Source organism: Schistocerca serialis, chromosome 8 (assembly GCF_023864345.2).
Source record: "Schistocerca serialis cubense isolate TAMUIC-IGC-003099 chromosome 8, iqSchSeri2.2, whole genome shotgun sequence".
Classification (NCBI taxonomy): domain Eukaryota; kingdom Metazoa; phylum Arthropoda; class Insecta; order Orthoptera; family Acrididae; genus Schistocerca; species Schistocerca serialis.
This window is the reverse complement of record NC_064645.1, coordinates 404931280-404956426: the sequence shown is the minus strand read 5'-3', so window position 1 is coordinate 404956426 and position 25147 is coordinate 404931280. Positions and strand designations below refer to the sequence as shown.

Below are 25147 nucleotides of genomic sequence, written 5' to 3'. Positions count from 1 at the left end.
CTGTGCCTTAAAGCTATATCAGCACATCTTAGTTTTCCTCTTCCCTGTTATTATTATTATTATTATTATTATTTCATTCCGTTATCAGACATTATGTCTGGTTGTTATTATTATTATTATTATTATTATTATCGTCATTATTATTACTGTTATGAATAAGAACAAATGAGGTGCAAATACTTGGGAGTAAGTGAAAATATTAATGGATGATGCAGGTAGTTCAAAATTACAAGGAGATAGAATGCCTGGCATGTACTAATCTTCAGTAAGTGAAATTCCTAGATCTGCTGCTAGAAACAGTGAAAGGACAGTCAGTAGGACTAGCTTTCGGAGCTGCTAAATATTCTTACCTTAGGGAGGAAAGATATATTGTTTGGTTAAGGTTGGAAAAGGGGGTGGGAAGGGGGGGGGGAGGAGGAGGAGGAGGAGGAGGAGGAGGTGGTGGTGGTGGTGGTGGTGGTGGTGGTGACCATGTAAACCTAAGTTAAGGTGCTGAGAAGAGAACGTGAGTTAAATATGATGGAGAGGGCATCAGAGACACTGGGCGGTCTAAGTTTGGTAAACTCTGTGCCAGATGGATTTCAGAGATAAAAGAACAGACAAAGTTATAAGTAAAGTTGAAGAACATAGAAAGAAGTTCTCTGAAGGCAGACAGAAGATGGCTACATGATGAAAATAGATGACAGATGATGAGATTCAATGATCTTTGTTTTCTTTTTTCAGTGGTCTTTCCATGATAACCTTCTACAGACAATCCCTCTTTCCTCCCTGGAGATAAGTACTGCTGAGTCAGTGTCTCTCTTTTTGCAACTTGAACAATTTGTAATTCAGTTTTCTGTCTGATCCAGAATGTAGGTAGGGCATTCCAAAAAGGTATTAGCTTCTATTTATTGAGTACTTATATCTTGAAGATAGTTATATGGAAGTTCTGTAATTTCATTAGCAGTTCTACAAAGAAATCGTATAGAGAACAGCATTGATATGCCATAAAAAGGTGGATTGAATGGAAAACAATGTATCTTGAAGTGGATTCTTTTTCTTCTCAGACACCTGAAGAGTTTTAGTAAGCTATAATTTTGCATACTAACACTGAAACTATTCATTTATTTTTCTCTAACATGCATATTTCTTATAGGGGTCTGTTCCATTGCATCCAGTTGGCACAGCAGCTCTTGTTGTTCAAGTGGTTGGCACTAGCTGGAGACATTCTGCTAGTTTTACTCTTCTGCTTTATGGAATATGTCGTTTTAGGCTGGAGAAGCTTGTAATGGAAGTGCCATACCCTGTTGGTGTTGTTTCACAGCTGGATAAGTTGGTGGTTCATGATGGTAAGTTTGTGTGTGGGCGTGGGCATGGGCATGGGCCTGTGCGTGTGTGTGTGTGTGTGTGTGTGAGAGAGAGAGAGAGAGAGAGAGAGAGAGAGAGAGAGAGAGAGAGAGAGAGAGAGAGAGATTGTGCTGGAAAGTGGGAAATCATCTGTTTTGTTCTTTTCTCTTTCTCTATGATCTTTTAAAAAGTTTTCGCTGCTAATCTGTCTTGGAATTGAGTCCTATGCATACCTATAGAGATTTGACACACATTTTAGTCAAATACAAGGCAAGTATTTTCAGGTAATTCAATGATAATAGTAGCTGTGCAGGATTAGCTGAGTGGTGTAAGGCGCTGCAGTCACGGACTGTGCGGCTGGACCCAGCGAAGGTTCAAGTCCTCCCTCGTGCATGAGTGTGTGTGTTTGTCCTTAGGATAATTTAGGTTAAGTAGTGTGTAGGCTTAGGGACTGATGACCTTAGCAGCTAAGTCCCATAAGATTTCACACACATTTGAACATTTTGATAATAGTAATACCAGGAGGTAACACTGTCCTTCGCAACCACCCCAACTCTCCATGGTCACATGGTCATTCTTGCCCAGGTAGGGGAAGAAGGGGAGAGAGGGAGAGGGAGAGGGCGATGCCGATTGGGGGGGGGGGGGGGAGGAATGACCAGACAGGAAAGGTAAACCCTCATAATATAAATAAAGGTCATTAAATAGGGGAAAAGATCCAGTATTGTTTGATTGTACAGTTAGTGATCAGTCACTGGAATCAGTCATAACTATCAAGTATCTTTAAATTCAGTCTGAAGCAGTTTAAAGTGGGATGGTAGATTTCAGGCTAATATTTACTGGAAATGCATCAAAGAGTTAAAAAAATATATATTCAACTAATTCTTGAATGCCATGATCTGCAACCATTATCAAGTTTGATTAATGGAAGAGAGAGAAACTTTAAAGAATGCACTCTGTTCTTCTTCAAGGTTCACATAGAGAGATTAGGACTTACACAGAGAAGTGCTATCAACAATATTTCTTCCCCTGTACTATGATGAATGGGATAGGAATGTGGTGGTAAATGATACTTATTTATCGTGTAATGACTGCCACACTCCATACAGTGGCGTATCTAGTACAAGTGTAGATTTAGATGTATAATCTTGCAGACATATCTATGACACAAAGTATGAACCTAATATCCCTACTGTCTCTGTTAATGATGGTACGAACTTAGGGAATAGGTTTCCAGGTACAAGAGTAGCTTGAAGATTTCTTAAATAATAGACCCCATTGTGTTGGCCTTGACAAAGAGTGTCCATCAGAGACATGGGGATTGTCAGGAATGCCCCAGGGAAACTTGATAAGACCGCTGTTGTTTTCTATGTATAAATGGTGTGGCGGGCAGGGTAGGCAGCAATTTCCAGTTGTTTGCCGATGGTGCTGTGGTGTACATGAAGGTGTCGAAGATGAGTGACTGTACAATGATACATGATGACTTAGACAAAATTTCTAATTTGTGTGATGAATGGCAGCTAGCTTCTGATGTTCAAAAATATAAGTTACTGTGGATGAATAGGAAAAACAAACAAGTAATGTTCAGATACAGCTTTAGTATTGTCCTGCTTGACACAGTCATGTCATTTAAATCTCTGAGTGTAAAGTTCCAAAACAATATGAAATAGAATGAGCAATTGAGGATTGTGGTAGGGAAGGTGAATTGTCAACTTTGGTTTATGGGGATAATTTTAGGAAGGTGTAGTTCATCTCTGATGGAAACCATGTATAGGATGCTAGTGCAACCTGTTCTTGATTACTGCTCAAGAATTTGGGATCTGCACTTGGTTGGATTATAGGAAAACACTGAAGCAATTCAGAGATGGACTGCTGGATTTGCTGCCGGTAGTGGTAAACAACACGGAAGTGTTAAAGAAATGCTTTGGGGATTGAAATGGGAATCTCTGGAGGGAAGGCAACATTGTTTTTGAGGAACACTATTGAGAAAATTTAGAGAATTGACATTTGAAGGTGACTGCAGAACGATCCCATTGCCGCCAACATACATTCAACTTAAGGACCACGAAGGTAAGATACTAGAAGTTTGGGCTCATTCAGAGGCATATAGATAGTCATTTTTCCCCTTCACTATCTGCAAGTGGAACAGGAAACAAAATGACTAGTAGTGGTACAGAGTACTCAGCCACAAACCATATGATGGCTTGTGGAGTATGTATGCGCATACATAGATACAAAGTGGTTGCGGTCTGTAGATTGATATGATACTTGTTTAATTAACAGCACAACTTTCCAAAACCTAAAGCTGTCATTGGAGGAATGGTTGTGTGTAAACAGTCACTTAGTATTCACTATGTAATTACATTTTGCTGTCAACTTGATAGCGGGAGAAAGCATTTAGGTGGCACACATCCTAATGCCATGTTGACAGTGACAGTGTGGGCAGGAGTTGACAGTGATGAATGAATTGACTTCCAGTACAGCCACAGTTGACTTAACAGTCTTTAGGACCTCAGTGCTATGTGGATGATATGCACTTACATTGTATCGTTAAGCTTTTTGAGTAGGCTACTTGTTCTGCATGATTGCTTCAACCTCATTACTGCTGTCCTGTCATAGTGCTAATTTGGTTCTTGACACCTCTATCATACAGTGCTATGTCCTTTTCTTATGTAATATGTGTCGTGCTGCTGGTTATTTTTTTCTTTTTCAGGTATGATTGTGCTTGTCCCCACATGGCTTAGAGGATGATTTCATTCAAATAAAACACACCATTTGATTACTACAGTCCATACACTTCCTGAACTTGAACTCTAAAACATGTCTGTGATTCCCTTGGAAGTCATACCACTTTCTGCATTACAATTGCTTCTTCTAGAAGAATGCTAAAAAATCACAGAAGGAAGCTTTACTATAATGAACTGGACTGTACAACACACAAGAGTGAAACACTGTTGTGCCACTCCATTTTAGGGAACAGTAGCTATGGTTGCTTTGTGTGTTTGTGAACTATTCTTCTGGTGTAAATTATTGTTGTCACATCTGAAACTACTTACATTAGAATTGCAGATCACTTATTATAGTATATTCATGTATGCTATATTGTATTTGAAATTATTCTACTGTGCAATGCATCTGTATAGATTAAAATTTTATCTTTGTGTATTGTGCAATGCCTCACCTGGTCCTGTAATTGTTATGGTCAGAGTAACTGTTACATGAAACTTAAAACATTACAGGGACTGCAAGTAGAAGAAACAAATGTAATAATAAAATTTTGCAAACGGAATGGACGGGTTACACATTTGTCAACATCGTTTCAGAAATCTTACACTACTGATTCTGAAAATTGCAACACTAAGGAGGAGGATGAGAGATTGAAATAAAATTTATTCTATAGATTAGGGACATGACATTATGCTAAATATTAAATTTATGGAACTGTACATACATTCTGACTGTGAGTATTCAATATGGTGTGAAGCCATCACATGATGCAGTCAGAGGACCAAAACAAAGAAGTTTGCTGACTGACCATGTCTCAGGCATGTTTGATGGGCAACATGTCAGGCTAATCTGCAGGCCAGGAAAGTAGTGATACCAATTGTTCTTCGAAGAAGGCTTGTGCACTCCTTACTGCATGCTGCCATGCATTGTCCTACTGAAACATGATACATGGAGCTGCTTGCAATAGGTACAAGTGCCTTGGGCTCTAAGACTTTGTGATGTAACCGTTGCTGTTCAGATTTCCTTCAATATGTAGGAGGTGAGCTCACATGATATAGCCAGTGACTGTATCATCACTATCACATTTGATGTTTGTCGTCTATGCTGATCAGCGGTACAGTCTGCCCAGTTGCTATCAATGCAATTGGCATCAAACACGTACCTGGCTATCACTATAGGACAACTTGAAGCAGCACTTATCTGAAAATACAACATTTTGTCACTCAGTATTGATGCCATGCAAGTGTCCGTTGCCATCTGAAGGTTTGGTGGGTTCTGGACTGCGGAAGCTGCCACAATGGCATTTGTGCCAGCACACAGCACTGAACTGTTCACATAGATGCAGTGTGTGTGTGTGTGTGTGTGTGTGTGTGTGTGTGTGTGTCAAACCAGCACTGTGAACAAAGCTACTCTGTCGATTACAATCGTCCAGACAAAATGGCAGTTATTCCGTACTCTGATCACATGGTGTGGTCCAGTACCCGCTTGTCGCTATGTACTACCCTCTTCTATGCCTTGGTTCCACATTTGCATCACTGTCATAACAGCATGTTCTGCAAGAGCCATAGTGTAATTGTATGGTAAACCTGTTTCCCTAAGACCAGTTATCCTGTCCTGCTCAAGCTGATATTGTGCTCTTTAACATTGAGGCATACTGATACTTGTTTGTAAGTTTCCACTTCATTTGATTGCACTGTACCAACTGATTATGGTGTAACTCTGAAACTGTGACCTGTGCAGTCTCCTCTCTCTCTCTCTCTCTCTCTCTCTCTCTCTGCAATCTTAATCACTTGTTACATTTCCACTTTTCTACAAATCCTCTGATTTTGGAGTGATTCAGACCAATTATTATGGGAGTTACAGTTTTCACATTTTTAACATTTTTTAAAAAAATGCATGATGTGATTGATGCCTTTAATATTGCGCTTGTTAGTTCACACCAAATTGTTCTATAAGCTGAACTATGTGTAACACTGCTGGATTAAATGAACCTGCAAGGCTTTCAGTAATGACTGGCATGGTAGCAAGCAGACCAAAATATTGGCTGTAAAATTAAGGATAACTCTGGAGAATTCACAACACACTAAAAAATTTAAGAGATTCCTATTGCAGATTTCTTTGCAAAACTTGCTGCAAGCTGTGTCTAATTTACAGTTGTTCATTACTATGTGATAACTTGACAATGTGCAAGTAGTGCACAGATGTATTTAAATGCGTAACAACTTGTTTTTTTGCCCCCGTCAAGATGATGATGACAGCCCAGAGGTAAATGCCATGCTGGAAAATCTTCGTGAGCTGGCAACAAAACTAACAGACTTCCTTAATGTTCCACCAGAAGTAGCTGCACAGTTGAAGGTAACTTCAGAATTTATGTTTCTCATTTATCGGTAAGGTATTGTAACAGAAACCTTATATTTGTGGTTTATTTTCTTTGTGTGAGTTAACGTAGTGTTTCTCACAACTTGATTTTCTAATTACGGCAAATTTCTTCAGGATAAATTGTCCTCCTTGCCAAGCCACACATTGGTTGATTTATGTGCATCAGTTGTGGATGCTTCTTTCCCAGAGAAACTAAAAGTTTTAGATGCTGTGAACTTAGCTGATCGTTTGAAGATTACTTTACCACTGCTAATTAGACATACTAAAGGTAAGTACAGCTTTCATTTGGGTAAATGATATTGTTATGTTTATTTAAATCAGTTACTGCTTTGCATCATTAGCTCCACCATGTTCCTACATTTACTAATAAATTTGATCTGTAGTTGTTCTGCAAGAAGTAGGTACAATATCTTCTTGATGGAGATGGGAAAATATGTTAGCACAACAAAGGGCCATGATTTTAATTAAAAAAAGGATGATGTGGAACAAAAAACACAGAATTTAGTAAATGTGTATACTTATTACCTTTACTCTTAAATTACTTGCATTCTACTAGAACTTTTCTGTTACCATAAATTTATGTACCTGTGAGAAATAAGTTGCTGGTTAATTTAGAAAGAAAATATGTGTGTGGTACATACTTTGTTCATATTGTATTCATTTTAGTCTCTCTTTGTTTACAGTAGTTGTTTAATAGCTCTTTTTGCTTGTCATTTAACTTATTATAGAATATTCTTTGTTAAAAGAAAACTGCTATGAATTTTTGATTTGATACAAAAAATTTTTGAATTAAAAAAACAAAATTGTCAAAAATTCTGTACTTCTGTTGATGGAAACAATTATTTCTCTAGAACTGGAACTGACACGAAGTCCTCGCAGTAAAACCAGTATACTTCCAATTAATAATGGAAATACTCGGCGTGGGATGAGGATAGTTATCCCAAGAGGAAGAGCTGGGATGAATGGAATCAGCAGAAATGATATTGATAATGATGATGAAGATGAGATACAAGAACTGTATAGGAAATTAGAGTAAGTAATGGCTTTTGCCTGTAAACTGTTTGTATACTGTTGTTTGTTGGCCAGGTGAGGTGACATGGTGGTAAGACATCGGATGCATATTTGTGAGGATGGTGCTTCCAACAATTGTCCAGCCATTGTCATTTAGATTGACCATGATTTTATCTAAATTGCTTAAGACAAACAGTTCCTTTGAAAGGACATGATCAATTTTCTTACTCTTCCTACCCAATCTGAGCCTGTGCTCAATCTCCAATGACTTCAAACACTATGCAAGCATCCGTTACAGGGACGTTGAACCCCAATATCTTTTGTACAATATTGCACAGGAGGTGAAATATAGGAGTATATAGATTCCCTTGGGCAGCTGCAGTAAGAAAAATTGTTAGTATGGTGCAAACATTGGACATTCTTTCTTGAAAATCTAGTCTTTTGATCTGTCAGTGTGCTTTATAATGGTATTTATATTCCAATCAGATGAAATGCTATTACTTCATAGAACAGTTCAGAGTGTGGACAATGACTCATTTTCTGTGCTTATCGGGTGGTGTACGCACAGCAGCAGCAGCACAAATTGTGAGTTTTAATTTGTAGTTATATTGAAGAAAGGCAAGTGCTCACCTGTAGCTGATTGGTGCATTGTCCACAGAAACTTTAGGTATCGTCCACAGAAACTCGCAACAGCACATAGGTATTACAAGGTTTTAAGTTATTGCACTTTCCATGTTTAAACAGTGTCACATATACAATGTTGCAGACAACCAAATGCACACATCTACAGCCATGGTGTCACTGATCAGTTGTGAGTTGTTACTTTGGCTGCAGGAGTGGGAGGGGAAGAAAAAGAGTGTCGTAGCTAGGAGAGAGTATGATATACGGGCAACTAGATTGTGAGTATGTGACAAGATACATGGAGGAAGATGCACATGGCACTCAGTGAAAGTAGTCTAAATGGTACGACTTGACCCATCACGTTGTTTTCTACGGCGTTCATGAACCATTCTGCGCACACAAGTTACACTGCCGAAACATTTCGTGCCACTCTAGCAGCACTTTTATGGTTGGATGCATCACATTCCCTCGTGCCAATAATATGCCCCCTTTCAAACTCACTTATTTGATTTGATGGTATGGTTCGTGCACATGTCTGCAAGGTATCCTGCATGTCTGCTCAAGTCACACTGATCCAATTATCTTTGGTTTATAGTGACAATGAGAGCCACAGGCTGTTTAAAAACTATCTTGCACTGTTTGAAGTATTTATGAAGAAAACGCCTCTTTTTTTACATAGAGGAGTACGTGGATTGTTTACTTTTACAGGGGTCCATATATTTATGATGAGCTAATGTTTAACTCGTAGCAAAAATTGAATTACAGAATGTTCATGATTTCATCTGTTTTCTTGTCAAAATTGTTACTGCTCAAGAAAACATATGCGCCGCTGTCATGACTAGCATATTTTGTGTTTATTTGTCCAGAAACCTCTGTTTCAACATGGTTTTGCTCCCAGGAAGTCTCTGCATACATCGTGTGTATAAAGGTGCTAAAAGTGAACCTGTGTTCTCATCGTAGTTCAGTAGAGCACACACTGTGTCCAGTCATGAAAGGGATAATTTTAATTATGTAAATTTTTGAGTCTGCCAACATGCCTTAAACGATCATTTGAAGCACAAACTGTGTGTGCATTGTCACTTTATGACAAGAAGGAATGTTAGCAGGGGAAACTGCCCTCTGAATCAGCATACAACAGAGTGATATTGTTTGAGCTTTCAGATGCTATCTTGAGGTGCTACAGTATTATCTAACCAACCTGTAGAGTTTGTCTGCAGTCGATACTACCATCGCCAGCTGATGACAGCTACCTGTGGCTCATATCTAACCCAAGCAGAATGCAAATAGAACTGCCACACTTTTTTCCCCAACTGGCAGGATTTTGTCAATTCAGACAGTACGCAATGATTTCCATATAATTAATTCGGCTTCCAGAGATGCAGTTGGTCATTATTGTGGTATGTAAACAAGGTGGACAAGGAACACTTGGAATGGAACCTGAATTAACAGCATCAGGTTTTCTGTGCTGATGAATGAAGGATTTGTCTGATGCCTGATAATCATCATTAAAGTGTGTGGCGGTAGCCAGGTATCTATATGCACCTGAGCCACACAGTTCCACAGGTTCTGCAAGGAGGTGGTATAACTTACGTTTTATACTAGTACCATGCATCATTGTTGGACACCTCTTATCTGTGTTATAGGTAAATTGAAGGTTGTGCTGTATTAGGAGAGGACTCATCAACCTATTGCTTATCTCTACAGTCAACTTTTCAACAATGGTTTCGTATTTCAAGATGGTAAAAATGCATGAACATACCATGCCCACTTGGAGAACACCTCCCTCTAGGAAGCAGTAATAAAATGAATGGAAGGGTCTATGATCACTGCTGAGATGATCTCATCTGAGCAAGGTTCGGAGAAATTGAAACTTGCAGTGTGTCAATGAAGTAAGCCTTCTCTCAAAGTGGATTATTTCAGGGGGTTCACCATTGAAGGTTTGGATAGGCTTGATCCTTCAGCAGTAATGTCTTGCCGACTTTGAGGACAGCATGCTGTGACATTACGGACTGGTTCTGAAGAATTTTGCTTGTTAATTAGACAGTGCTCAGATGATAACTTCCCTCTGAGCATATGCCACATTAATCTTCCTGATTTGAAATGGAGTATAAATCTGGAGTTATTTGATGTTGCAGGAACTTTTAATCATAATTTTGAATCATAATTGATTTCTATACATTGCCTGTGCTTTATGTGACAGCCCCCCCCCCCCCCAACCTTTTCAGAGAATGTATTTCTATTGTAAATATATTAATTGTGCTTCTCAAGTAAGTGATAAATAATTAATATTTTTCATCAAATAACTTATGGGAATGTGGTTGTCAGTGTTGTCACCCGGCTATGTTCCCAAACATTATTTGAACATTGTATGTGCTGGGAGGAACTTGGATCTTATTTTTCTTTCAATACTTTAGTTACATGGGTAAATCATTCAATGTAAAATTGCTGCATTTCATTAAAATGTATTACTATTGCAGGCAAATAGCTCTCCATACAGTTTATTCTATTGTCATATCAGATTCAGATATACATTTCCAATGCAGCATGTAATTTCAAAGTGTGTGTACTTCATGATGGTTCAAATATAAGTGAATATTAAAACATGACATGGTACATTACAGATATAAACTCTTTCATTTCTTTTCCTTTTTTACATTGAAATATCGTCATTTACAGTAGAGTCAGAGGTTGCCAACAGTGAATGCCGAGATCTTGCGATCACAAGCTGTTGCGTAAGCTGTGTCGGGGGGCTGCCTCAGCACGTTTGGCTGCTACAATGAACATTCTGCTACTGGCATGTTGCATTGATTGTGTTCTTGACATGAAACAGAAAAAGAAATAACATTTAAATTTCTGTAAAATCTTTAACATATATTTAATTAATATAACCTCGTCTGACCTCTATTCACTTAGGCAGGAAGTACAGCACTATATGAAAGTTTTAATACCTTGTCACACCACAAAACCAAGGACAACCTAAAGATGTTGCAGTTCACAAGGTGGAACAACATGGTACTAAAAGGTTACGCAGCAGAGCATTTTGGTTTCACAGAGCTGCATTTTTGAACAGAGTGCCTTTAATAAGTTCTTTGTTTGTTTTTTGAGCCTTATTATTTGAGTCTCCACTTCGCCTGAATCTAAACCTCCACAAAATTACAGATGGCGAAAAGGTATCTGAGCAGTTTACATGTTACCATGCAATACTCTGAAGCAGCTGATAAATGTTATTACATTATTTCTGTCAGTTACAAATCATTTAGAAACAAAATTAGAAATTATATTTAAATATCAGGGATACTGTGCACACTGATGCTGACTTGCTATTAATAGCTGAACATTTTGTTATAGTTACTTAGGTAGGTGTGCTGTCTGTGTTTTCCAGTTATAATGCCTTAGAATACTCTGTAGATTTTGAAATGTGATGGGTTTCTATGCAAAGTCTGTATTACGAGGGGTATTCAGTAAGTAATGCAACACTTTTTTTTCCTTGGTCAGTTTCAGATGAAGAATGTGGAATTTGTTGTGGTACATCATGAAATATTCCCGCTTTCGCCCCTATAGCTTCATGAAGTTCTGATAGGTGGTGACATTATACATAGCCTTCAAAATGGTACCTGCAATGGAGGTGCATTCTAAGCAGGGAACTATCATCGAGCGTCTTTTGGCAAAAAACCAGAGCATTGCAGATCTTGATAGGTGCTTGCAGAGAGTCAACAGAGACAAGATAGTGAGCAAAAGCACGGTGAGTCATTGGACAAGGCACCTGTCATCATCGCAACAAGGTCGTACAAACCTGTCCGATCTCCTGCATGCTGGCATCACGCGCACAGCTGTGACTCCTGCATTGTCGGAACGCTCGGACATGTGTGTGAGGTGATTAAGGGATCACAGTCGAACACCTCGCTGCTCTCTCTTGGTAGTGCTGACACAAACATCTGCCAAATGGCATACTCCAAAATGTGTGCCTGCTGGGTTCCTCACCACCTAACTGAAGGCCATAAGGAGCAGTGAAGGACATTTCTGCAGGATTGCTTGTGTGTTGCAAGGCTGATTGTGACAAATTTATAGTCACAGACAATGAAACATGGATTCATCAGTTTGAATTGGAAACAAAATGGTAATGCATGGAGTGGTGCCACACCACCTCTCCTCTGAAGAAAAGGTTCGAAGCCACACCCTCAGCCAGTAAAGTCATGGCGATAGTCTTCTGGAACTCTGGATAGGTTATTCTGTTTGATGGCCTCCCTGATGGTGCAACAGTCGACTTGGGAGTGTATTATGCGACCCTCAGGAAATTGAAGAAATTACTGCAGCTTGTTCATTACCACAAAAATGTAAATAGACTTGTTATTCTCCATGACAGCACAAGGCCTTGCACAAGTATCCACACCTAAGAGCAGCTCACAAAAGTTCATTACACTGTTCTTCCTCATCCACCCAACGCACCTTCCATCTGTCCCAGTGAAGGATGCACTCTACGCAAAGCAGTATGGGGGCAATATGGAGGTTATTGATGTAGCAGCAAGATATTGGCTCCATTGGGACCAGTAGAGTGGCACCATGCATACATACAGACCCAACCAATAAGTTGGCGTAAGGCCGTCGCGTTGAACAGAAATTATGCTGAAAAATAGTTTTGTAGCCAAAAGAGTAGGGAAGAATATGTTATATTGCAATCCTGGAAAAACCAACTACTTTCAGAAAAAAATGTGTTGCGCTACTTATTGAATGCCTCTCGTAAAACAGCCAGATAGTAAAATTTTGTATGATTTCAGTTGCTGTAGATATGTTCAGATTACTATTTGATGATTTATAAGTGCAGCTGATTATTATGAATCACAATATTCGAATTCTTCATTAGTTTATTTAACCTGATAAAATTATGACCTTCAGACCCTCCCTTTCACCTGGCCATTTCAATCTCTTGATTCACCTGTGGCATTACACTGTGTCATTAAACTGTGTCGTGTGAGAATTGAGCAACCTCCTGCCTTGTTATTATATCTGTAGAAATTTTTCAAGTGCACAGTATCCTTATGCGTGTACAGTAGGAATTTCATTGCCTCTCAGCTACTCTAAGATGACAGTTTCTGAATAGTTATTAGCAGCAATCTACAATCTTTGAATCTTATTGCTCATGCATTGTGTATGCTGAAAATAAAGGTTTTTATTTTTTTATGGAAGCAGTTGATCCCTATCATCTTTGTGTTACCTGAATTCCGACAAAAATTGACCAACCTAAAATTGGTGTTGCATTGTTTGACTGCAGGTACCAGTTTATGACATATTCACATTTGAAAACTTGTTACTATGTGCTGAATTTTTGTGTATTTTTTTGATGAGTTGTTGTTAACAAAGACTATATTTTGTACCATGAACTGTGATTCCTCCTCTTCCTCCTCCTTTTCCTCTTTGTCTTTTTCTACCAAATACAAATTTGATTTTCTTCAGATTAAATGCCAGGTCTGACGAACACCAAAGGTAATATTTAGTGCTAACATCCAACCTTTTTTATGTGGTATTATATAGTGTTATGTACAGGGTGAACCAGAACTCCACTGACAGACAAGCAGTGGTTGTTAATGGAAACGTTCTGAGTATTCTGGTATTAGCGACCCACAGTCTCTGGCGACAAATTACAGAGTAATAATGTAATTATGATTTATTCAGCTTATTGCCACCATCGACCTTGTTTCTGAGAAAACTTGTAACATGCAATAGCCAAAACACACAACCCAAAGTAATGCAAAAACCCTCAGATGCAAACGTACTGTGACATTGCTGCCATCAGTGTGCTAACAGCTCAGCATAATCCCATCGTATCACTCTTCCATTGCATTCATTGAACTTGTACACGAGGTGCCTGTATGGGAAATCTTCTATGCATAGTACTCCTGTGTATCACTGATAAAGCACCACTGACACCGGCAGAAAACAAAACACTAGACAGAATCAAGCAGTAGTGAATGCAAACTTGAGAGTGATGTGCTGAAGAAGGAATCACCGAGTCAAAAGCAGGTACCCCGAGGAATGGAAAAAAGGCACAATGTGCAACTGTGAACATTTACACTGTCATGCACTATTTTCAGTGCAGTACCGATGCAAAGCTAATTAGGGCCAGAAACCAAATGAAATACAGTAACTCTGTAATGAACTGCTGGAGACTGAGTGTCTCTTACACCAAAATACTCAGGAGGTATGCCTGAACTGCTTCAGAAACTTTATTGGTGGAGTACTGCTTCACCTTGTACAATAGGATGAAATCATGATACTTAGACTGTACAATCAGATGTTGAAATGCATGATGTGTTTAAAATAAAACACTTGTGGGACAAAAAATTGGAAAAAATACCCTGTCAATTTTTTGTGAAATGATTTGTCAAAAATAAGGAATAAAATAGATTAGATAAACATATGATGTGCCTCTGAATGATGCTTGAAATTGTCATTTGATTATGCTTTAAACTGTGTGCAGTAGCGGAGACACTTATACATTAGTGACAGAGGAAGACCACTGAGTGAAATTCCATCAGACAAGTAGTTTCTATTGGTGGAGTTGTAAATGAAGGCAGTTGATTTTGGGCTCTTTCTGTGCACCTGATATCACACATTCTCAGAGAACCAACAAACATTTAGTATTGATCTGAGCACTCTGCTGTGAATGTTGTAGTCACGGAGAGCACATGATCATAGTGAGTTACTTGTTGAATTTTTCTTCCAGTTATGACTTGTCATGGCTGTAATGGTGGTAAGCAACAAATTGTACAAAAGCAAGTGAGAGAGAGAATTTGCAGTACACACATTTTTGTCATGTGCAAAGCATCTTTATGTGTTAACCCCAACTGTCTTTTGAAGCCAGCAGTGCTGCTGTCCCATCTGTTCCTCGACCTGCATGAATCATCTTTGTTTGTGATTTGGGCTACAGTACTCTTTAAAATGATAAGATTCTAAGTTAATCATGTAGCTTTAAATTCTCAATCAGCCCTCACTTGCTCTTCACAGTAGGCTGTTTGACTGTTTCCTGGAAATTGTCTTAAATGATTAATGATGTCATTTTGTGCTCCTAACATGCTTGTTTTCATCTTGGATTTCAGTATTCTTTAACAAAACTGTAAATGGTATTAAAATAATTTGAAAGTGCACTAAAATGCTCCATTTGAGTCATGTGATGCTTGTTACGCAACTGGCTAGCTCGCTGCTGCTACTGTCACAAAGCTAATTCACAGAGATGTATTATTTTGGAATTTGGTTTTCAGAAAATGGGTTACAAATGGTGTGCGGTGCCATACTGTACAATCACATCTATAAAAACTCGTGCAAAGTTATTTTTGACTGTTTCAGAGAATGAGAAGATGCCTAAAATGTGGTTGCACTGTACTGGAAATGTGCCTCCATGTCGACGTACAAGTTCCCTAACTTAATTAAAAATATCTTGCACTCGGAGTTTAACATTAATTTTGCTCCAAGATATTCTTTCCTACTGTTATAAGGTAGGATAGATAACTTCAGTGAAATTAAACTCCCTGTGAAAATTGTCGACAGGTTCAGTATTACAGGCACTCTTTGGTAACTATACATTCTTTGGCAGTGCAGTTGCTATGAAAAGGCGTGAAAGAGTATTTTAATTTATTTGTAAAATGACTCAACAGTCCTCTCATGTGAAAACCAAATAACAGTTACAAAACTTCTTTACACTGATCAGGAACAGAGTATTGTTATGTTTTCTTTGCCATTTACATGCACTTACATTTGTGGATGCTGTTCACACACGCCACATTGAAAATGATACTTTCTAGTTAATGTGACCACACAGTTTTTTCTTTAAAAAAATTTTTTTAACTTCCTATTGTCTAGCTTGGGGTGTTTATTGTTTAAACTTTTGAAATTTCATCATCTTATATAAAGTTTGGAAAGTGGGATACAAGGTACTGGCAGAATTGAAGCTGTGAGGATGGGTTGTGATTTGTGCTTGGGTAGCTCAGGTGGTAGAGCACTTGCCCGCGAAAGGCAAAGGTCCCAATTTCGAGTCTCGGTCCAGCACGCAGTTTTAATCTGCCAGGAAGTTTCATCTTATATAAAATGAAGTAAGTCTGCTTCAAACACTGACATTAGTTTAAACTCAAAAATATCACAGCCCTTAAGTTTGTGTTACCTGCACGTGGCACGTGCTTTATATCTATTCATATAGAAAATCTCATCGTCCTATGCCTTCTTGTACTGTGGATGTGTGGTGATATCTTCACTACAAGCAATGCTTTCCAAACAAGTGAATTGTTTGTTTACAAAGTAAATGCATTTATCCTCTGTTGACTATTTCTCAAACTAAGATTAATGTGAAACTGTATATAATACATACCACCATTGAAACAACTGCTCCTGTCAGTTCCTGCTAACATTTTTTTTGTATTTCATGTAAAACTTTTAAAAATACATAACCCTTCCAGGATTAAAACATGAGACCTTTTCACTTGAGATGAGTTGTGCTGTCATTGTGCCTTCTGGGGGTAATAGCTATGCTAAGTGTCTCCTGTAGAGGAAATCAACTCTAAGATTTGGCAAGAATAATTTTATCATGACCAATAGTTGACACTCTAGTTATAATATACAGACTCCTTTGCAAAAGCTCTACAATTCCTTAGTTTTGAGTGAGTTTAATGATGTTGTAGGGAGAAGGGAAAAGAATATTCATAGTTGCAGATAGTGCCTTTCTAAATGTGTGGAGCGTAAATGCATCAACTTTTGCAAGGTTTCCACTATCACTATCTACAAAATTCCTCTCTGTTGTTACCTAAAAGTTGTAATTGCATTTTCCATCAGTAAATAGCTAATCTGTATGCAGAAAAAGTACATAAAAACCTTGTAACTTTGGCTAACACTCCTGTAAAACATGTGAACTTTATCTAATTCCTTGTCGGTGATGTTACCAGAACTTGGGCCAATAACAGAGCATTTTCGATCATGTCACCAAATCTAAATATTTAATGAGTTTTAAGCTTTAATTGTGTAAAAATGACAGATATTTTGTGAGAATATTGATCGTAAATGCTAATTTAATGTTATAATCAATCAGAATAACAACTATCTGAACCACCTTTTAACATATGAAAATAGCCTATTTCTAGCATCATTCAAAGGCAAGTTGGATATTTCTGTAACCCACCTTACTTCTTATTTTTAGACAAATCACTTCACAGAACTTTTGACTGCCCAGCCCCCCTCCCCCTCCCCCTGCCCCCTCCTCCAAATGTTTTACGTTCTGTTCAGAAAGCATAAAATATAACACATTTCAATATCAATCTGTTTCCAGTATTATTATTATTATTATTATTATTATTAAGAGTACATAGATCAAGAGAAAGAATAAAAGATACAATTTATACTGTGATTTGATATGTTTTTACACAGCAGCAGCTGTTTATGAAATATTTCAATTTTGCCTCAAATCACTGATTAAGTTCTTGTAATTACTCTGATTACATTCAAGCAATGAACTCTTTGTTAACAGAAGTGGACTTCAATTGGTCAATTTGATACCATATTTGGTCATTTATTGCTCTTCATTTGACTATGAAAATTTGGAAAAGAATCTATTGTGTAATTTATGGAGGGTCTTTTCTTACTCTGTTCAAACATCTGACCAATAAATCATCACATTACCACCCATAGTTGAATCTTTAATTCTTTAAGTAGAAGTTCATGTGTAGTTGTGGGCAAAACGCAGAGTATGTATTACTGTGGTAAGCATTTGGTTATTTAACATAGATTTATTACTACCATTGTGGCTGCTTTATTCCCTTTAGCCAACTATGTGAAAATTGATTTATTTTAAAATCTGCCACAAAGTATTGACAGTTCTATGATGAAGTACATTGTCTGCAAAAACCTATTCATTTATATCATTTGGTCTCAGTTCATTTGCTTGTATTCACTGCAGGAGATTTTATTAATTTTTTGCAAAATTTTAAACAAAATTTTTGGGATTACAGTGAAGCTAATCTTCCTCAACATGCACGCAAGGTTGCAGTCAAGGAATTACAACGGCTTAGTAAAATGTCACCCATGAGTCCTGAGACTGGAATAATAATGCGCTACGTTGAGCTGATGGTTGATCTCCCATGGTCTAAATCTTCTGTAGAGACATTAGATTTGAATAAAGCTAGACAGGTAAGACATTTCTTGGATGTTACATGTATGTAATTAATCTAATACACTAATCTATAACATAATGATGATGAATATATTGTAACATTACAATTAAATTTTATCTGTCCTAAGTTCTCTCTTGGTCTGAAATTGTGGGTGACTCTTTTAATTCTTGTTCAGTTCAGTTGGTCCAGGCCTTTTCATGCTTTAACATATACAGGTATATCAAGTCCAGAAAGTTTGGTGTTTGCCTTTCACTTGAAATGTGATCATTTTATATGTGTATGGATGGTTATTCGTAAGTGCCCCGGGGTTTCAGAAGATGAGTACATGAAAACTAAAATAAAACAATGGAAAATCCAGGTGGGAATGTAACAGTATTATGAAAAGGAAAGTTGCCACTCTCCGAATAATGGAGTTACTGAGTCGCAGGTAGTCACAACAAAAAGACTATTACAAATAAAGCTTTCAGCCAGTAAGGAATTTGTCAAAAATAGACGACAGACACATGTGCGCGCGCACACACACACACACACACACACACACACACACACACACACACACACACACACACACACACACACACTCATGCAAACACAACTCGCACATTCAACTGTATTTTCATGGAACTGAAACCACACTGTGTGCAGCAGCACCAGTGCATGATGGAAGTGGCGACTGGGTGGGGGTAAGGAGGAGGCTGGAGCGGGGAGGAGGAGAGTGAGTACGGTATAGGTAGCGGACAGTGAAGTGCTGGAGGTTAGACGGAGGGCAGGGGAGGGAGAGGTGGGGAGGACGGGGTAGCAGAAAAGGAGAGAAGTAAAAAGATTGGGTGCAAGGGTGGAATGAGGGCTGTGTAGTGCTGAAATGGGAACAGGGAAAGGGGTGGATGGGTGAGGACAATGACTAACAACTAATAGAACTAGATGCAAGACCTGCCCCATACATCCTCCCACCACCACCTACTCCAGTCCGGTCACGAACATCACCTATCCCATCAAAGGCAGAGCTACATGTGAAAACAGTGATGTGATTTACAAGCTGAGCTGCAACCACTGTGCTGCATTCTATGTGGGCATGACAACCACTAAAGATGTTTGTCCGCATGAATGCCCACCAACAAACTGTGGTCAAGAAACAAGTGGACCACCTTGGTACTGAGCTTGCTGCCAAAGATGTCATCCTCCATTTCAATGACTGCTTCACAGCCTGTGCCATGTGGATCCTTCCCACCAACACGAGCTTTTTTGAATTGTGCACGTGCGAACTTTTCCTGCAATATATCCTACATTCTCGTAACGCTCCTGGCTTCAAACTTTATTGGTCACTGTCCTCACCTATCCAGCACCTTCCCTGTTCTCATTCAACCACTACACAGCCCTCATTCCACCATCGCACCCAGTCGTTTTACTTCCCTCCTTTTCTGCTACTCCATCCTCCCCACCTCTCCCCTGCCGTCCGTCTAACCTGCAGCCCTTCACTGTCCACCACCCCTACTCTTTTATCCCTCCCCCTCCCCACCCTAGCTCGCACACAAGTTTTTAACCGACATTGCAGGTGCTCAGTATGGGTACCTGTTGTGACATGGCAAAAGTCAATACAGTAGTCAAATTTTTGTCACACACATCCCAACATGTCATGGTCGATATTGTGACCGCTTAATTGTCCTTCCTTGCAACTCTTCAGAATCAAGTGGCAATGGAGGCAGGAACACATTATCTTTGACATAACCTCTAAAGGAGAAATTACACAGGGTTAAGTTAGGGAACTGTGGGGGGCCACTGAAGTCATTGTGAGAAACATGCCCAATCCAGTGCTGAGACAGTTGGGCATTGAGGTAATCTAGACCATTAGAAAGAAAGACTGATGGGGGCACAACCTTGTCGCAAAATTAGATCTCCATTGTCTTACTGTAATTGTGGAATATGCCATTGCTGCATTATGCCCAGGTGCACAAAATGAGTCACAGTTTCCCATGCAAATAAAAATGGTCCATAAACTTTTGAAGGGGACATGGCACAAAAGATGTTAACTTCATGTGAATCATCAGTGTGTTCCATGATGTAGTGTAGATATTCTATGACCGTAACACCTGATTTTCTTTCTAGGCACATGAAATATGGTTTTGTTACTGAAAACAAATATCCATCTTCCTCCAGTTGTCATCGAAAGTCATTACAACTGTCAGAATGAAGATCATTGTACTGAACTTTCAGCACATGTAACAACTGCTGCCGGTATGGTTCTACATGCAGTTGTGTCAGACAGTTGACTCCAGTATCTGCAGTTTTCTGCTTGTGTGTGTAATTTATTTCTTCTGGCTCCCAATGAATAATTCCCGCACATGCATCTCCTTCCCTGCACATGATTCCGGCTGGCCTGTTGTCTTCGCACCACATGAGCAGCCAGTCTCACAGAACATGGATTGTTTTATCCGTTGAAGCTTTTATCCGATATATGGTGTGAAATCATCAGAGAACCATAACATTTGACTTAAATTTAGTGACTTCAAAGACACAAAATGCATGCATTCCTCCAAATATGTAATGTTCTGACATGTCTGCCCCCTAATGGCTCGTTCTGCATCTATGCCATGGCGTGTACTATGAACTGAAACTTAGAGAGATGCTCTATCAACTGATATGGGTCATTTTGCTGTATGTCTTGTAGTTTCCACATGGCATCCTCTGAAACATGGGAGAAACTTGTGAATAAACCTGTACTCAACTGTAATTTCGTTATTTCGTGATCTGATGTAAAGAATTTCTGACCTTCTATGGAGTTGTCCTTTACTCTGTCAAAATGAATGAAATTTTGGTCTAAAATAATGGTAGTGTGTATAATGTGTTGCAAAGTCCATTGGTAGGCAATCATCTCCATAATCAAACGTTCAGTGTTTGTTCTCCAGTTGATCCCAGGCATTCTTCTGATCTGCCATGAAACTTTCACCCATGGTACTGTTTTGTGTATCTTGAACAAAGTGGAGTAGCATTGTAGTTTGTATCCAACATCAAAATATAGGACCTCCTATAACTTATTTGGGTGTCTGTCATCACATCGAAGGAAGCAATAAAACTGTTCCTAAAAGCAATGTGATCTTTGAACCGATCTTCAGGGTTCACCAGCACACTGAAAATAAGATGTACACTGATAAGCCAAAACATTATGACCACTGCCCAACATGATGTTGGATGCCACTTGGTGGCATTGCAGGCACATGACGTGGTAATGAAAGTATGTAAATGGAGCAGACGTGGATGAGGGATACCCCTAGTGAAGATATGGGCTGCAGTTGGGAGAAATCCATTGAGATAAGCAACTTTGGCACCAGGCAGATTATTATTACGCAGAGCCTGTGAATGAGTATCTTGAATGTTACTTTCATGAGCATCTATGAAAAGAGGTAGGACAGTGAAACTTCCACTACGCACCATATGGCTGGATGTTGGCGGCTCTTCACAGAATTTTGGGTTCGGAGGCTTGTCTGCTCTGAAAACTGGGATAGATGGTGACATGTGCCAACTCTGCCAAAAGAGCACAGCCCTGGTACACACACAAGTGTTTTAGAGTTCACCGTTCATCATACATTGTTGAACATTCAGCTCCACAGCAGACCACCCTTATGTATTCACATGTTGACCCAACAAAATCACCAATTACGATTGCATGGGCACAGAACGGTGTCTTGAAATGTGCAGTGCACTATGGATACAGGATGGTGGGAGCAGTATTATGCTATGGGAGACGTTCTCCTGCACCTCCGTGGGATCTGTGGTAGTAATTGAAGGCACACTGACAGCTGTGAACCACCTGCATCCGTTCATGCTTGATGTTTTCCTCGATGGTGATTCATCTTTCAGCAATATAATTGTCTGTATCTTGCAGCCAGAACCATGCTACTGTGGTTTGAGAAGCATTATAGAGAAGTCGCGTTGATGTTTCGGCAACCAAATTGGTCTGATGTAAATCATGTGGAACTCATCAGGGTCACTATTGGGCACCATTACTGTGTATGCAAATTAGCAGCCTGTTATGTATGCGAATTATATGACCTGTGCATAGCCATCTAATGCCACAAACCTGCCAACAAACTGTTGGAGCCTGATGTGCCGGATCAGTGATATATTTCATTCAAAAGGCGGAGAAACAAGCTATTAAGCAGGTGGTCATAATGTTTTGGCTCATCAGTGTATACTTGAAAATTTTATTGTCTTTCCCAGTTCAATATTTATACTTTTTTGCGTGCAGGATTTGGATGCTGACCATTATGGACTCGCAAGACTGAAGCGTCGTGTCCTGGAGCACTTGGCAGTCCGGCAGCTGAGAGATGGGCTGCGGGGACCATTGCTGTGCTTTGTTGGACCTCCAGGGGTTGGGAAAACCAGTGTTGGCAGATCCATTGCACATTCCCTTGGACGCAGTTTTCATCGGTGAGCATGTTGTCTGTCTGTCATTTCCTGTTTCAGTAATCTCTTAAGGCTGTGTTTATTAGTTATAGTTAATCTGTGGGTCACGTGTTAATTGCATGTGGTAATTTTCTCTACCTGACTGTAGTTTGAAGTATGTTTTCCTGCTCAGTTATTCATTCTAAACAAGGTAACATGCAGTTAGGTGCAGTAAATTGGATGCGACAAAGAATGAAATGAAGGATTGTGGCATATAGATCATTTTCCTGATTACTGAGGTTGTCATAGTCTTCCTCTTGAAGCATGCTGTGAAGTAACAAGGTTAACAGCATACTTTAAATCAAATTACATATGATGTACAATGCAGTGAGGAGACTTTGTTTGAACTTGCACTTACTAAATGTTGGACTGAGAAATTAGCAGACAGCAAATAGTTATAGAGTGAGCTCCCAGTTATCAAGTTTGTGGATTATCTGTACATAGTTTGATGACTTATGGAAAAAGAAGGAGAAAGAATCCTGAAGTCTTCTGTCATAATTAGATAATGTTTTTGTTTAGAATACACTACTGTGCACACTACTCATGTTTTACTTCCTGAAGACGTAGCAGGCCACAGTCTCATTGCCAGACATCCCTGAAATATTTTTCATTGTTTCCCATGTTACCTTTTTTTAAATATATGAACATGACCTCCTAATGTATCTACAGCCAGTTTATTATCTAAATGTTTGCTTAGCCCTTTAACTTGGAGCTAAAAGTCATTAATTTCCAACTGTTGTTTCAGATAAGTGACATGTAAATAATGCTGTGGGCTTTAATGGCTACATGTAACAGCGTATTATATAAGTACAAAAGTAGCAGTTTCCATTAAGAATATGTATTTTGGATTATCTGTATCTTTCAATTATCCATGGAATCTCTTGTCTATAATAATATGGATAATAAGGAGCTCGCCGTACTTAGATACCTAGTGAAAGTGTATGCTATCCAGTGATAACTGAGGGTAACAGCTGATCTGTTTGCTGATTTATTCCAACAAAAACCAATGGAGAGTATTTATCATTGTAAAGGATTGTGAATCAAAGTAAATTAGCTTATGGTAACAGCCCTGTAAAATTTTTCAAGAAACACAAATGTCAACTTTTTCCCATAAAAATGGGTTATACTCAGGAAAGAGGTGCTAAGAGAAAAAGGTGGAAGAATAGCAGATAGTCTTCATGAGAACAGTTCCATAAGTATTCACAGATTTTTCACTATCACAGAAAATGTGAAAACATGTATATGTATTCTGGAAAGGCCTGTTAACCTAACTCACCTTAAGTGAGTCCAGAGAAAAAAAAGTATACATACACACATAAAGACTCAAAAAATTAGTTGAAGAAGATTATAAAGGGAAAGACACTGGATCTGATATCAGAAATTAACTGGTATGGTGGTGGTGACTGGATGCAATGGCTTGCCAATCCACTGACAGTCATACTTAAGAAAACGAAGAAGGCAGATTTATCATCTACTTTTGTTGTCATTGCAAGTGTTGGTGTTTATAATGTGGGTAGTGGAATGGACAAGTACACTACCAGATGTTCTCGTTGAGTGCAAATATGCACTTAGCGTTAGCTTTGATTACTAAGTAATTTAATTTTCAAGATTAGTAAATGGTCCAACATAAATTATTTATAAAAAATATCATTTTGAGAGCGATTCAATTTGAAGAAAAGTTTACCGATGTGGAGCTGGTACTACTGCTCATTGGACATGCATCTTAATTTTAATTTGCCCATACATGGAACAGAGATAATGCCATTTACCTGGATCACTGATGATTAGTAGTAAAAGATACACTGCCATAAAAAAATTACACCACCTGGAAAAATGATGTCACTTTTGATCTGATGACAGAATATACCACCTGGGGGATGGTGGGTGTACTGATAATGATATCCGTGTCCTTCACCAGCAAATCACATTGTGGCCTAGCTACCAGAGGGCCACCTGTGTACACCATTTTAAAGGGTGTGCTTACAGCCAAAAGGCCAAGCATGGTGCAGACATGTAGAGCAAGCAACCATCTCACAACAGTGCACATGTGCTTCCTCCAATTAATTTAGCAAGATTGAGGGGGTCAACTTGTGGCCTACAAGTGGCAGAATATCATTTTATAGAATTACCACAGATGTTGAAGATGGAATGACAGTTGTGCAGTGATGCTGGCAGCAGTGGACAGGTGAGGGCTTTCCACTCAGACAAGATTGTGGATGTCCATGTAGCAGTCTCCTGCCAAGTGTGTCGTTTGTAAGGGCAGCAGTGGCAGAGCATGTAGTTTCCACTGTACATACGAGACCAGATGTGGCCTCATAAGTATCAACAAAATGTTATGAACCAGTTACTTGCACACACACTTCTGTCCTGTCTTCCACTTTCACCACGGCATTGACCGATGTAGGTGGCACAGTGATTAGCACACTGAACTGCTAGTTCAGGAAGACGAACATTCAAATCTGTCTCTGGATGCAGAGTGTGCAAATGCTGGAATGGTT

At 39.0% G+C, this 25147-nt stretch overlaps 1 protein-coding gene across 1 annotated transcript in view; it reads left to right on the top strand.

The window, feature by feature from the left end:
• The window catches only part of LOC126416352 (lon protease homolog 2, peroxisomal-like), a 107820-nt gene that overhangs the window by 48423 nt on the left and 34250 nt on the right, over positions 1–25147 (top strand). The window contains exons 3-8 of the mRNA XM_050084030.1: positions 1136–1328; positions 6296–6405; positions 6544–6697; positions 7281–7461; positions 18048–18225; positions 22453–22634. Coding sequence (XP_049939987.1) covers positions 1136–1328; positions 6296–6405; positions 6544–6697; positions 7281–7461; positions 18048–18225; positions 22453–22634 — 998 coding nt within the window. The remainder of the gene's footprint in view (positions 1–1135; positions 1329–6295; positions 6406–6543; positions 6698–7280; positions 7462–18047; positions 18226–22452; positions 22635–25147) is intronic.